We start from the raw sequence: 13433 nt of genomic DNA on the forward strand, positions 1-13433 counted from the left end.
AGCTACTCGGGAGGCTGAGGCAGTAGGATTGCTTAAGCCCAGGAGTTTGAGGTTGCTGTGAGCTAGGCTGACGCCATGGCACTCACTCTAGCCAGGGCAACGAAGCGAGACTCTGTCTCAAAAAAAAAAATTAAAAAAAAAAAAAATAAATAAATAAAAGAAAGAGAATTTTAGAAATGGAAGAAACTTTTAGAAGTCTAGTCAAATTCATAAATCATAATTAATGTTTTTTTCCTTACAAAGGAAACCATGGCTCAGTATGGTTAAATGATTTGCCTGAGTTTTAAAGTAATAGTTTTGTCCAGAATTCAAGTCTAATGACTTCCAAATTCAAGGGCTCTGTACTGTCTCCTAGAGGTTAGCTGTAAAATGAAATGTATAACTAGGCAGCTTATCATAAAGATCAACAGATGTTGGTAGCTTTTAGGATCTAATTATCTAATTAGGATACTTGCTCTGCCACTTTGTGTGTATGTGATTGAGTGAGAAAACTACTGAGCTGTTTTTTTACTCTTAATATATTCAGGTTCTAGGAATATGTATGGTGACTATTTTTGTGTTACACATACAATGCTTTCTCATAAGGACACATCTGAAGATCTTCCTTCAAATAAATAGAGCTACTTTTTTATGACCAGATTCTGAAAATGTTCTATTAACTTTTACAGATGTACATTCGGGGAAAATTACTATTTGCCAATTTTATTTTCAATGGCTATAGCACATCTGTTGAAGACCTTCAAAAGCAAATTGTGAAGACAAGGAATGATTACCAAATGGGATATTTCCTACCTAATGACTTCAGAATCCGGTAATTACATACACCTTACTTACCCTATCTCACACTTTTTTTTCTTGAGACAGCATCTCGCTCTGTTGCCCGGGCTAGAGTGAGTGCTGTGGCATCAGCCTAGCTCACAGCAACCTCAAACTCCTGGGCTTCAGTGATCCTACTGCCTCAGCCTCCCGAGTCGCTGGGACTACAGGCATGCGCCACCATGCCCAGCTAATTTTTGCTATATATATTTTAGTTGGCCAGATAATTTCTTTCTATTTTTTTAGTAGAGACGGGGTCTCGCTCTTGCTCAGGCTGGTCTCGAACTCCTGATCTTGAGCAATCCACCTGCCTTGGCCTCCCAGAGTGCTAGGATTACAGGCGTGAGCCACCGGCACCCGGCCTCTCTCACACTTTTAATTAGAAAATCCCAGACAAGGGCCAAGTTTCAAAAATTGCCTTTATGGATATTTATTTTTTGCTTCAAATCTTTTCTGGAAAGAGATGGCTTATTTATTTAAAAGTTCAGTTCAAGGAAGGCCACTTTCTCTTTAACCAGCATTTAGTCTATGGAACCATTTGGGAGTTCCATGAATATTCTCCAAAGTGTAGGTAGGCCTAGAAAGGTTCAAACCAATAATTCATTCATTCAACCAACTCATTAAAGTATGATCCATTGGGTGTTAACGTCCTTTGTGTCAGTATTTTTTCTCTCAAGGAGGTCATATAAATCAAAAAATATAACATGCTTAGAATGTATCCAATGGCTGACAGTCACTGAAAATGGCAAAAATGGAACTTTTAAACTTAAACTGCTGTTTTCACTCTGATAAATTATCATGTGAAGCACTTAAATGAATAAACAAAACTTGGACTAATGAATCAAAGGCTTTCCTAGAAATTTGCCCCTTTTTTTGTTATATTAATAAATTCTGAAAAATAGAGACAGAAGGAAGAGAAAAAGGATTTTTACCTTTTGGTTATTAATTCATGTTGTAAACATCAGAATAAAAAAAGGTACAGACAAAAAAGATATAAGAAAGTACAGACTTTATTTGAGATTTTTTAAGCTTAGGATGAACAATAATACAGACACATATATAAACCTGCAGCTGGGTTCTTGTAAAATCCTTTAAAATGGTTGACAAAAATTCAATGTAATAAGATACAAAGTGATTAAAGAAAGTACTACATCAAAATAATTGTCATAAATATTTGCACACCCACATTCACAGCAGCATTATTCACAATAACTAAAAGGTGGAAGCAACCCAGATATCCACCAACAGAAGAATGGATAAAAAAATGTGGTAAATCCATACAGTAAAATATTATTCTGCCTTAAAAAAGAGGAAATCCTATCACATGCTATAGTATAGATCAACCTTGAGGACATTATGTTCAGTGAAATAAGTTACAAGAAGACAAATACTGTACTATTCCACTCATATGAGGCATCTAAAGTAGTCAAATTCCTTGAAACAGAAAGTAGAAAGGTGGTTGCTAGGCGTTCTGGGGAGGGAGAAAATGGAAGTTGTTTAATAGGTATAGAGTCTCAGATTTGCAAGGTGAAAAAGTTCTGGAGATGAGTTTCACAATGTGAATATATTTAACTTTACTGAACTACACACTTAAAAATGGTTAAGATGGTAAAATTTGTATATTTAAAAAAAATCATAATTTAAAAAACAAACAAAAAGAGCCCCCTTCCCTTCTCTAAAAAAATTATAATCTCAAGTCTTCAGGTAGGGTAGGAAATGTACAGTTCTAATATATAAAACACAAGTGATCAAAAAGTAAAAATGAAAATACCTCTGAAAGAATATTCTCAAAAGATATCTTAAAAAATAATTTTCTAAAGCTCTAATAAGAAAAAAAATGAAAAAAAGAAAAAATTCTCCAATAAGAATCTGAATTGAAGGCAGACTTAAAAAAAAACTTTAGTACATAAGCCTTAAGTCTTTAAACAGTTCACAAATTCCTATTTTCAGTGTTCATAATTAACAATGTTAAAAGATAGTGCGGGCGAATGCCCCCAAAATATTGAGAACACATATTATATAAAAACCTAAGAGGGGTTCACTCATTTCAGACCATGTCAAGAAATACAGTTAACTATGCTCCCAGGAAAACACTGTGCAGAAAGGAAAACAATGAGAAAGAAGTGTAAATATAGTAAGATTTAAAAGGCAAAAATAGTTGAATCTATGTGATGAAGCACTTATGTGATGAACATAGTATAGAACTCATTCCACAGCTGAGTTCTTCACAGTGAAGCTCAATAGGCTCACAGTCCTATTTTAAAGGATGACTCTACTGCCCCAATTTTGCTGGTGTGATAAGGCTTGGAGGACCAGCATAATTTCAAGCTCCTTTCACATGTGGATTTCCTGATTAGTCTGCAATTATTTCTTTTCTTTCTTTCTTTTTTTTTGGAACATGGTCTCACTCTGTTGCCTGGGCTAGAGTGCAGTGGCATCATCATAGCTCACCGCAACCTCACATTCTTGGGTTTCAAGGGATCATCCTCCTGCCTCAGCCTCCCAAGTAGCTGGGACTACAGGTGCACACTACCGTACTCAGCTAATTTTTCTATTTTTTGTAGAGATGGGGTCTCAACTGTTGCTCAGGCTGGTCTTGAACTCCTGACCTCAAGTGATCCTCCTGCCTCTGCCTCCCATAGTGCTAGGATCACAGGCGTGAACCACTGTGCCTGGCCAGTCTTGCAATTATTTCAAACATGGTCTAAACCGACTGCAGAAGCCAGCATGACTAAAAGTACACATTTTCATTGTGCACCGTTAACTTTTGGATTTGGGATCCTTTCATGCCTTTTCAGAAATCTTGTCTTCTAAATTAAACAGAAAAAAACATGTATGTGACTATAGCAATGCCACAGTTATGATATGAGACCATGTGATGAATCAACTAGGTGAGAATATTTTAAAAATCCAAAGCAGCAGGGAACAAAAACTGAGAAGCCTACTTAAAATCTCCTTCTGCAAAATACTGATGTAAAATGTGAGGCATTAACCCATCTCTACTACATCATCCTTGCTTGTTTTCATTATTCATAGCAGAACCTCTAAAAGTGAGCTCTAAAACGTGGTAGATTTAATAACATATTAAAGGAAAAAGGCATTAAGCTCCAGAAACAAGAGTTTAAAATCACTTAGCATTAGAGCCAGAAAAAAAAAGACCAAATGCCCATCAGAAACTATGAACAATTATTCAATTAAATGAGATTGATATAATATTGTAGAAAGTGTTTAAGAAAACAGAAACCATTAATTTGGGGGGAAGATTTTCTTGGGGAAGGGAGGTTGATTTTATGTGGCTAAGTTGCTTCAGCTAAAAATAGAGATCTGATAATAAAAGTCACCATAGTCTCTCTCCTCACTGGCAATTAATGATAACCATATAGAATTTCTATGGTGAGAAATTACTATAATGTCAGTCTGTCTGAGAAGACTATCTTTTTACCAAACGTCATCCCTCGAATTTTAGAAGGGTTAGCAACCAATTCTTGCTAAAATATAGGCACACATACAAAAAACTGTGAATCCTGGTGAACGTCAGCCTCAGGTTATCTTCATTCTTCACATTCTTGATGTTCCAGGAATGATGCGCGAGTTTAGGTTGGTTCTAGGATAGGCCCAGGGGCCTGGTTTGATCTGGGATCCCTGGGACCATACCTAGAACAAACCCAAACAAAACCAAACTCCTTGGGAGTCCGTTCAGCTCAGGTAGACTTCTGGGTTTTTCACTCACATGGACCTCCAGGTCTGTACCAGCACCATACACCAACCTTTAAGGGATGGGAGTAACATATCTGGAACCCTCTGCACATTGTCATATGCTAGTACTGTGCCTGAGTAAGTGCTATATAAGTCATAATATGAACAGAAGGCATAGATTGGTGCAATAAAAGTACAGAAAATACTTAGATTTAGAAATGGAGTTAATTTCCTTAAGAATTTACTTGGGAAGGGGGAAAGGATATGTAATTGTTTTGGATATTATAAAAGAATAAACTTGTAAAAAGACATGCTTAGTTTTAGAAAAAATATTCAATAATAAACTCATTTGTTGGTAGCCAACCTTCAGGAAATGTTATAAGAGTGAAAAACATAAAGCCTAAAATAGTAAAATTATCCCCTAACTTAAGAAGCTCTTAAGATATAAATATGAGAGGAAATATATATTTCTATAACCATATCTCATAGAATATACCCATTTTTAAAGATAGTGCAGTTAGAACTATACACAGCTCAAATACTGTTCTATTGCAATAACATGTTGCTAAATGAAATTCAAGACATAGAAATAAAACTAATTTTATGGCTGACAACCTAAAATATATTAAAATGCACAGCATTTTAAAAATACCATATGCATTTTAATTTATCACACATTTTAGGATATCCATAAAATCAATTCCTCCTTATTCATGCTAAACTTTTACATGTGTGAATCCTGAAATCAATTTATCCTCTTTTTGATTTACAGCAATTACACCAAGTAGAATCATTTTCCTCTCACAACTATACTCAAAGAGAAGCTCACTCGTTCTATCACCAAGCTGGGTTTGGCGTTATCACTAGCTCTTCTGGAATGGCAGTCTCAACTCAAGAAACGGTTTGGATAATTTATATTTTATGAGTATTATATCATAGCTCCCTTCCATTAGCATGGATAACTAAAAGCTGACTATGAGGCATGGTCATAACATGAATAGATTGATTTTCCAATTACTCTGTATGTGATGGAAGCATGAGTCAAAATATGGTTACTAAAACATAATCAGCATATTGGTAAAAATAAGTTGTTTGATGCTAGCATATCCATTTCTAGGCAGATTTGAATTTTACTTGCAAATATTATAACATGCAAATTTCAGGTGTACTTTTCATTCAAGATAGAAAAGTCATACTGCTTAAGACATTAAACAATAATTTAAACATGCCAAATATAGAGTGACATTGGGAATTTAGTCATTCAAATATCTGTCTATATCATTAGATCTAACACTGATAATTTTTGGTAAGCTTTTAACATACATTTCCTTTAGTTGAATAAAAATAAAGATACTGTTTTAAAAAGTAGCATAATCAAAAAATAAATCCTTTAGGGTATAATTGCCTAGACTCTATAATCCTTATTATTTCTCATACCTCTGTGCTATCAATAATGAATGTTTTCTTATTTTTCAGGGCTTAATCTATTTCATGTCTTGGAAATGAAGATATATTTCTCTCTAAACAACAAAAACAAAAAGCCAAAGAAATTATTAACAGCATGTAGTATCCAATTCAAATAGAAAATACTATAGAAAACGCTAACTTGGGTGGACCAGTTTTAATCAGAGCCAAAGAATTGTAGTATAGAACTAACTTTAGAGCAAGTAAGGTATGAAAACAAAATGGTTCCTTTTGTATAATAATAACTCTTCTATTTTGAGAGCAGGTATGGAATCCAGTACCTTCACATATTTTAAAGATAACAGTGAAACAGGTAGTGACTAATAACTGTCATAAAATCCACACACTTAAGCATAATCTGCCTCTTCCGGTCTTCACTCTGAGTCTATTCACTTTTACTTTATACATCATTCTAACTGTCTTAGTCATCTGGTCTCCAAAGCAAAAGCAGATCAGAAGGCACAGTATGAAGGCGGAGAAAGGTTACTGTTACAGGCACACTTGAGTAAGAAGTAAAATAAATGGAGGAATCAGAATGACTATTAAAAAACAAAGGCATGAAAACTAAAACAAGCACAGCAGAATGGAGCCATTTAGTAGAGAGACAAACAGCTCTCAATGTCTAATTAGTCTAGCTAAGTATAATAACTCATGTTAATGACTTTTTATATCAAAAAATTAATTTCATATATTATTTAAGAAGAAAGCAATGCATATAAGTTTCGTAAAGATTTCCTTCAGAAATTATTTCAAAAAATTTTAATGCTGAAAGAGGTTCAAGCTCTATAGGAAACTCAGATACCTAGAATGACTCATTGCCCAGATATTCAGGTTAGCCAGTTCTTAGTAAATTCCATGTTTAGTTTCAAACCAATAGTTCTAGAACATAAGTCTTAGTGAACAGAGTTGAAGTTACATTTATAATGCTGTAAGTTTTAAATCTGTGTATTGTATTAAGAACAATTAATGAGAACAAAATATTTGACATTTTCCTGAAATATACACAACGATTTATACAAAGATGATAGTCAAATTTTCTTTTACAGTTGAATTCATTAATGGAGAATCCTAGAAACATCAATATACAAAAACTCAATATTTTAAGTATATGGCAATCATATATTCAACCAAATATTTTTAGCAAGTTCTTAGTAAAGAATGAAGAGGCAAACCAAAGAATGCTAAGCAGCCGAACAATTATCACAAAGTCCATGCACTTTACTGACAGAAAAACCCCTCAGCTTTCTTTTAGTCTACTTACTCTTATTTTAGACACAATTTTAGCAAGCTTGGCAATCTGGCTTCTCAGTCCACAGCAGATTAGAAGCAGCAAATTAGGGGCCTATTGCAGGAGGCAGGCACACAAGACAGCAGCAAAAGTGATAGCTGATTGTAAGGGAAGATAAAGAAACTGTGAAAAACAGACATAACTCAAAAAGCATAGCAATGTGAGGTCATGTAGTAAGGGGGCACATGACACCATATATCTCAATAGCCCCTGAGGGTGAATTTCTGTTAATCGCCCCCTGAGAGGAACTGATATTCTTAAATGAGATAGAGAAAAAATTAAATTATCTTCTATATATTCTAGAAAAAGTGAAGAAGAAGAAAGTATACCTAGTTACTAAAATGTTAAATTTAATGATTAAAAGGATTTGCCTTAGTTGGCTGAAAAATTAACTTATACAAGTGAATCACCTGTCAATGATGACATATAAATGAATTGTTACTGTACTCAGGCATTTTTCCTATGTATTCTCTTCTAAAATATTTGCAGTTTCATTTGCTAATGTAAGTATGATTTGCATAGATATGTTCTTATTAATAGAACTAGAAAAATAAATCAATCTTTATGCTTTGGCTGTCATTCATAGTATAATATCTACTTTAGTTCAAAGAATGATTTAGCTGAGCTATACCACAGTCTTAGGATACTTAGCTCTTGTTTCCTTGTTTTGTTTGGGTATAGAAATATACTATGATTAAACCAAATTGGCTGAACTTTTATCCCTATATGATTCCTAATATTTTGTTAAAATATTTCATATTTTACATTACTGATAGGAAGTAAAGAGTCAGAGTCACCAAAATGAAATGATCTCTAGGGTCTCTTCTGACTAACATTCCATTAACTTATTTTGTGGAATGTATCGGAAGTTGATTCTTTCTATGCTTTAACATTAAAAGCTTTATAACTTTTATTATGTGAATAAGAATATTACTATTTATTTTTAAAGAAAATTGAGTTTTAAATTGATTTTCCTATCTGTGGGTAGACAAAGGGTGAAAATCCTGTCTTTGAGAGTGACCTAAATAGACTCTCACATGCATTCTTCTGTTAATTACTAGGTTTGCCCTGATTGAACAAACTATGGAAATCTTTGTATTAAAAGCTGTCAGGATGCTATTCCTAAAAACAATTATACTATCAAAATAATATTATAAAATTTGGAAAGCACAATTCTAAGTTTTCCCCATAAAATATTTTTCCCAGAGGGCTTCTTCTGGATATAGGATGGCAGCTATGAAAACTAGCCAAAACATTTTACTCTCTCCAAATTAGATCAATACATTTTTGGAAAGGAGCACTCACGTTGAATAATAATAATAATAAACAGTTTTAAAAGAAAAAAAAGTCAAAACTTGATTTTTAAAAAGTAAAATATTCTTAGAAAAGTAATGAAAAAAGAATACCTACTTATATTCCATTGGCCTTTTTGTTTATATTTCCTAAGGTATTCATGGCAAGAACAAAGTCCTAGACAGAGGTACTTAGATTTTATTGGGCATAAACATGACCTAAATGACCAAATGAACAACTAAGAATCACTGGGAGTGTGGCTTAAAATCTCCATTTAAAACATAAGAATTCCAGTTTATTCTGATGCAGGTACCGCACTAAAACAACTGAGAAACACTGACTTAGAATATGAGAAAATTAGTCAAGAAATTTTCACAAAGAAAATAATATTTCACATTGGAAATATTTTAAATATTTTAAAAGATGAAAACTACATATAAGAAAGAATATTCAATTAAAGCTCCAAGATCTACATATCATAATTTCAACAAGTAGTTTTCGTGGAACTAAGTAACAACTAGTGAATAAAACAGATCAGCCTAAAAGATTAGAAATTCCTGATTAAAATTATTTAGTCTTTCAAAATTAAAAAGTATCATCTTAGAGAACATTAAATAAAACTGATCCAATATTACGAAGATATTTCCCAAAAATTAGGGTAATAAAAATAGAATACAATAAAATAATTAAAAATTATTAAACTGTAATTCTTCGTGTGTATGGTTATAGGTTAAGATAGAAATTACCAAGTTTTCCCGTAATTGCTTCTTCTAAATCCAAGGAAAAATGAAGTCAGCAAACTAAATAAGAAATCTAAATAAGAAAGTAAACTCTAAATATTATTATTTAAGAATATAATAGTCAGGTACAGCACAAGAAGATTTTTTTTCTTAACATTTAGCTATTTACAAATGGTAAAGTTAGGTATTGCTCCTCAGAGGTTAATTATTGATAAGTCCCAGAATTGTGGCAAAAGGCAAAATCACTTATAGTACAAAGGATCTCTACCTGAATCATATGAAGCAGAACCAAGATTTTCCTCAGGATAAAAAATAAATTTCCTTAGATTACTGAAAGAAAAAAAAATCCCCTTTGGTAAATTTACTCACCAAAAGTGCTAAATTATAGAATTTGAATGTATTTCTTAACTCTAATGACAATCTAGATTCTCATGTAATTTCCTTTCCAGGAAAGTGAGTTATACCTACCATTTTTCCTAAATAATCTCTATAAACTATGTCAGTGCATAGGAGTTACAGGTTTCAAAAATAGTATACTTCTGAAAATATCATTCTTTGAAAAATGCAGTCACAACACAAAACAGATGAGATTGGCCAATCTGGAAAGCAGTCTCTTTTAAGAGGTAGTTTGTAAATGAACCAAGAAGCTGGCAGGATGTTTCCTGAATCTCATTAAGGTGAACAGGGCTAGAAAATAGTAGCATTGTGATCTGCCTGTGTTAATGGCACCCAATCATCTCTAGGCAGACTGATACAAAGAACTTTATGCTTTTGACAAGTAAGCCACTGGTCTAAAAAAAACAAAAACAAAAACAAAAACAAAACACAAAAAAACTTTATGCTAAGTTGGGGGCTCCCCGCCTTGGACTATAGGGATCCCACTTTGATATCATCTCTTTTAGTTGCAACAAGAATGGAAGAAGTAATAATCAAAAACATTGAAGGTGTAATTCTTAAAATGGTACAATGTTCTTTTCTTTAAAGATCATTAAGATATCTTAAAATTAACTACTAAATACACACGAGCAAAGAGACTTAAGAAATATGTCACAACCCAAGTACTTTTCAAACTACTTTTTTGTTCCAAACCCCAGCACACATCAATTGTATGAATTAACTTTTTTTATTCAGAACCTGTATCTTTGTTTGAAGACTGGTATAAACAAAAATAAAATACAAACAACTGGTTATTAACATAATAATAGCTGCAGTTATTAACTGCAAGAATACAGTAAAAAGGAGTCATACTAAATATTAATGTTCTTGCAACAGAATTATCCCAATTACCTTATGGTAGCAAATTCTGGCAAGAAATGATGATTCATTTCTTATTAAAAATACTTAAAGAATTCCCAAGATTGATCAGTTGTGCCACAAACAGCAGTTTATTCAAGAGAGCCCTTACCTTTCTCTTATTTTCCTAACAAATCTGCCATTTACAGGTAACTACTTAATTTCAAATCAGTTATTCAAACCAGGGTTCTTCCTGTAAATTCACATCTTAGCTTTATATATATAGTAAACTTATACTCATTTTCCCTTTCCAGTCTTGAAGCTAAACACCTTCATAAAAGGAACAATCTAAAATCACTTCATGTGAATCTTGGTTCTTACTTTTCTTCTACATCCTTTTTATTTTCTTCTATTATTTGTTCTTCCTCCTCATCGCCAAAAGTCTGTTCTTGCATGGTGGTAAAGGAGAGAGATCTAGCAGCCACTTCTGCAGCGAGGCCAGCAGTGAAGGTAAAATCCGGTGACAGCTGTAGCAGTGCCAGCCTGTGCTTAATGGAGGGCTGTAATGAGTCCCTGTGAGTCGGAGGGGCAGTGGCCAGGCCACCTCCATCTGCCTGCTGAGATTCATCTTCACTCTCACACTGGTAATAGATTCTTTCTTCTGCTCCTTGGAGGAAGACTTTGTTTGCAGAATTGTCTTTATTTTTATCCTCTACAGGGTTTTCACATAAATACTCAGTCCTACTTATTTCACTGTCAGTTGTGGAGGGTTTACTATTTTCCTCTTCAGTATTATTTTTATCAACTTTTCCCATATCTGAATTCATTGATGGTTCTGAATTACTTATGGGTTCCATTGGGTCTACAGGAGACAAGGATTTCAACACGGCTTCAAAGAAAAAACAAAAGAAAAAAGAAAAAATAATAACTAAGGACCTAGCAATGATTTAAACTTTTAATTTAAACTCCCAGTAGTTTTTTAAAGAATGATAAATAAAGAAATAAAAGCTAAATAAAACATTCTAGTAAAATCAATCAATGTAAATTTATAAATCCAGGGAACTTTATAATAGAGATAAAATGCCTAAGAAATTAAATGAGATAGGGATTTAGTGAGTTTTTTTTTTTTTTTTTCCCTGTTTTAGAGACAGGGTTTCACTCTATTACCCAAGCTGCAGTACAGTGGTGTGATCATAGCTCAACTACAGCTCCAAACTTCTGGCCTCAAGTGATCCTCCTATTTCAGTCTCCCAAGTGGCTGGGATTAAAGGCATACACCACCACGCCTGGCTAATTTTTAGATTTTTTTAGAGATGGGGTCTTGCTACGTTGCCCAGACTGTTCTTGAACTCCTGGGCTCAAGCGATCCTTCCACCTTGGCCTCCCTAAGTGTTGGGAATATGGGTGAGCCACTGCGCCTGGCCAGATAAGGATGTTTAAAACACCTCACATATTGTCTTATTCAAAATATTAAAGCGGTGGTTCTCAAAGTGTGGTCCCTGTTCCAACAGCATCAGTCATCACCTAGGATGTTAGAAATGTGAATTCTTGGGCCTTATTGCAGACCTACTGAATTGGAAACTCTGGGAGTGGGAACCAACCATGTTTTAGAAGCCCTCCTCTTGACTCTAATATACACTAAAGTTTGAGACCAATTGTAGTAAAGAATAAGCAGCATGGTTTTCACTGATAACGTGTCAGATAAAAGGCCTATAGTAATCCAGATAGTAATCATATCTTCAACATATATATATTTACAAGTTAAAACAGCATGAAAAAAAATGCAACATACAATTCAACTTACTTGCCAACCACCTAACAAGACCCTAATCAAAGTAAAGCCATAACTTCTACACATTTTGTAGTGCCACAGAAAAATACAAATGAAATAAAATCTGCATTTAAGATCCAACTATTATACAAAATATAATACATAAATATATATCCATACGGCAGAAGTTGTCCTTGCAAGGAAAATGAAGTTTTATTTAGCCCCTCTTGATGTTAGTAGGCAGTGGGTTGCTTGCTAGGCAGTCTCTCCTCCCAGCATGAGGGGGTTAGTACAATACAATATATTATGAAGCATGACGGATGAAAAAAAGTGCTTCTTGAAGATCTGGCGTGTATTTAAAAAATACTTTGGGAAACGTGTCCATTTCCAAGAAACATCCCTAAGCTGCAGTAACTCCACTAGAGAAGCAGCAACAACAGAAAAAAATGGCCACAGCAGGTTCCAGTGTAGAATTTCCCTTTCTAATTCCATTCGGACTTTACAAACCCTGTAGGCAGAGATGAAAACAACTCTGGAAGATGTACTGAAATTTTTCATGGGAAAAGCATTCTATGGTATCAGCAGCTTTTTACTTATTTTCACAAACTAAAACAGCATTATTGCCTTTTCCAATGCAAACTGTATCAAAAGCACATACCTGAAAAAGAGACACATTTCTCTCATTGATATATCTTTGCCCATAATGTCAATAGGATAATTTTGAAGAAAATACGAAACAATAAAAAAAGATACAAGTTTATATACAATGCTATTTTCAGTCTATATACATTTTTAGTTTATAAATCTGCTAGTTCTTAAAGAATGCAACATATAGTAGAAGTTCATTGCTATTCATGATTATTGCTAATTAAATGGGGGGTATACTCTGTACAATGAGAGGATTAATTGACAAGTGTGTTAGAATGTAAGCCTCTAGGAGGGTAGGCATTTTAAAAAATTTTTAATTTTCATTTCAATAGATTTAGGGGGTACAAATGGTTTTTTGCTACCTGGATGAATTGTATAGTGGTAAAGTCCGGGCTTTTAGTGTACCTATCACCCGAATAATGTGTAGTGGGTAGGTATTTTTGTCTCTTGATCTATGTGCTAGGGATACAGCAGTATGCAATGC

The 13433-nt window shown here is 33.7% G+C and overlaps 1 protein-coding gene across 8 annotated transcripts in view; it reads right to left on the reverse strand.

The window, feature by feature from the left end:
* Nucleotides 1-10401: 10401 nt before the first annotated feature.
* The window catches only part of VEZT (vezatin, adherens junctions transmembrane protein), a 62201-nt gene continuing 59169 nt past the window's right edge, over nucleotides 10402-13433 (reverse strand). For 7 of the 8 annotated variants that reach the window (XM_045553212.1, XM_045553211.1, XM_045553208.1 and 4 more), the window contains one exon: nucleotides 10402-11419. In XM_045553212.1, coding sequence (XP_045409168.1) covers nucleotides 10908-11419 — 512 coding nt within the window. In that variant the 3' untranslated portion in view covers nucleotides 10402-10907. Of the gene's footprint in view, nucleotides 11420-11878; nucleotides 12810-13433 lie in introns of those variants that run through there. The other variant, XM_045553213.1, reaches the window with a different exon arrangement.

The sequence above is a fragment of the Lemur catta genome, chromosome 6, assembly GCF_020740605.2.
Source record: "Lemur catta isolate mLemCat1 chromosome 6, mLemCat1.pri, whole genome shotgun sequence".
NCBI classification, from domain to species: domain Eukaryota; kingdom Metazoa; phylum Chordata; class Mammalia; order Primates; family Lemuridae; genus Lemur; species Lemur catta.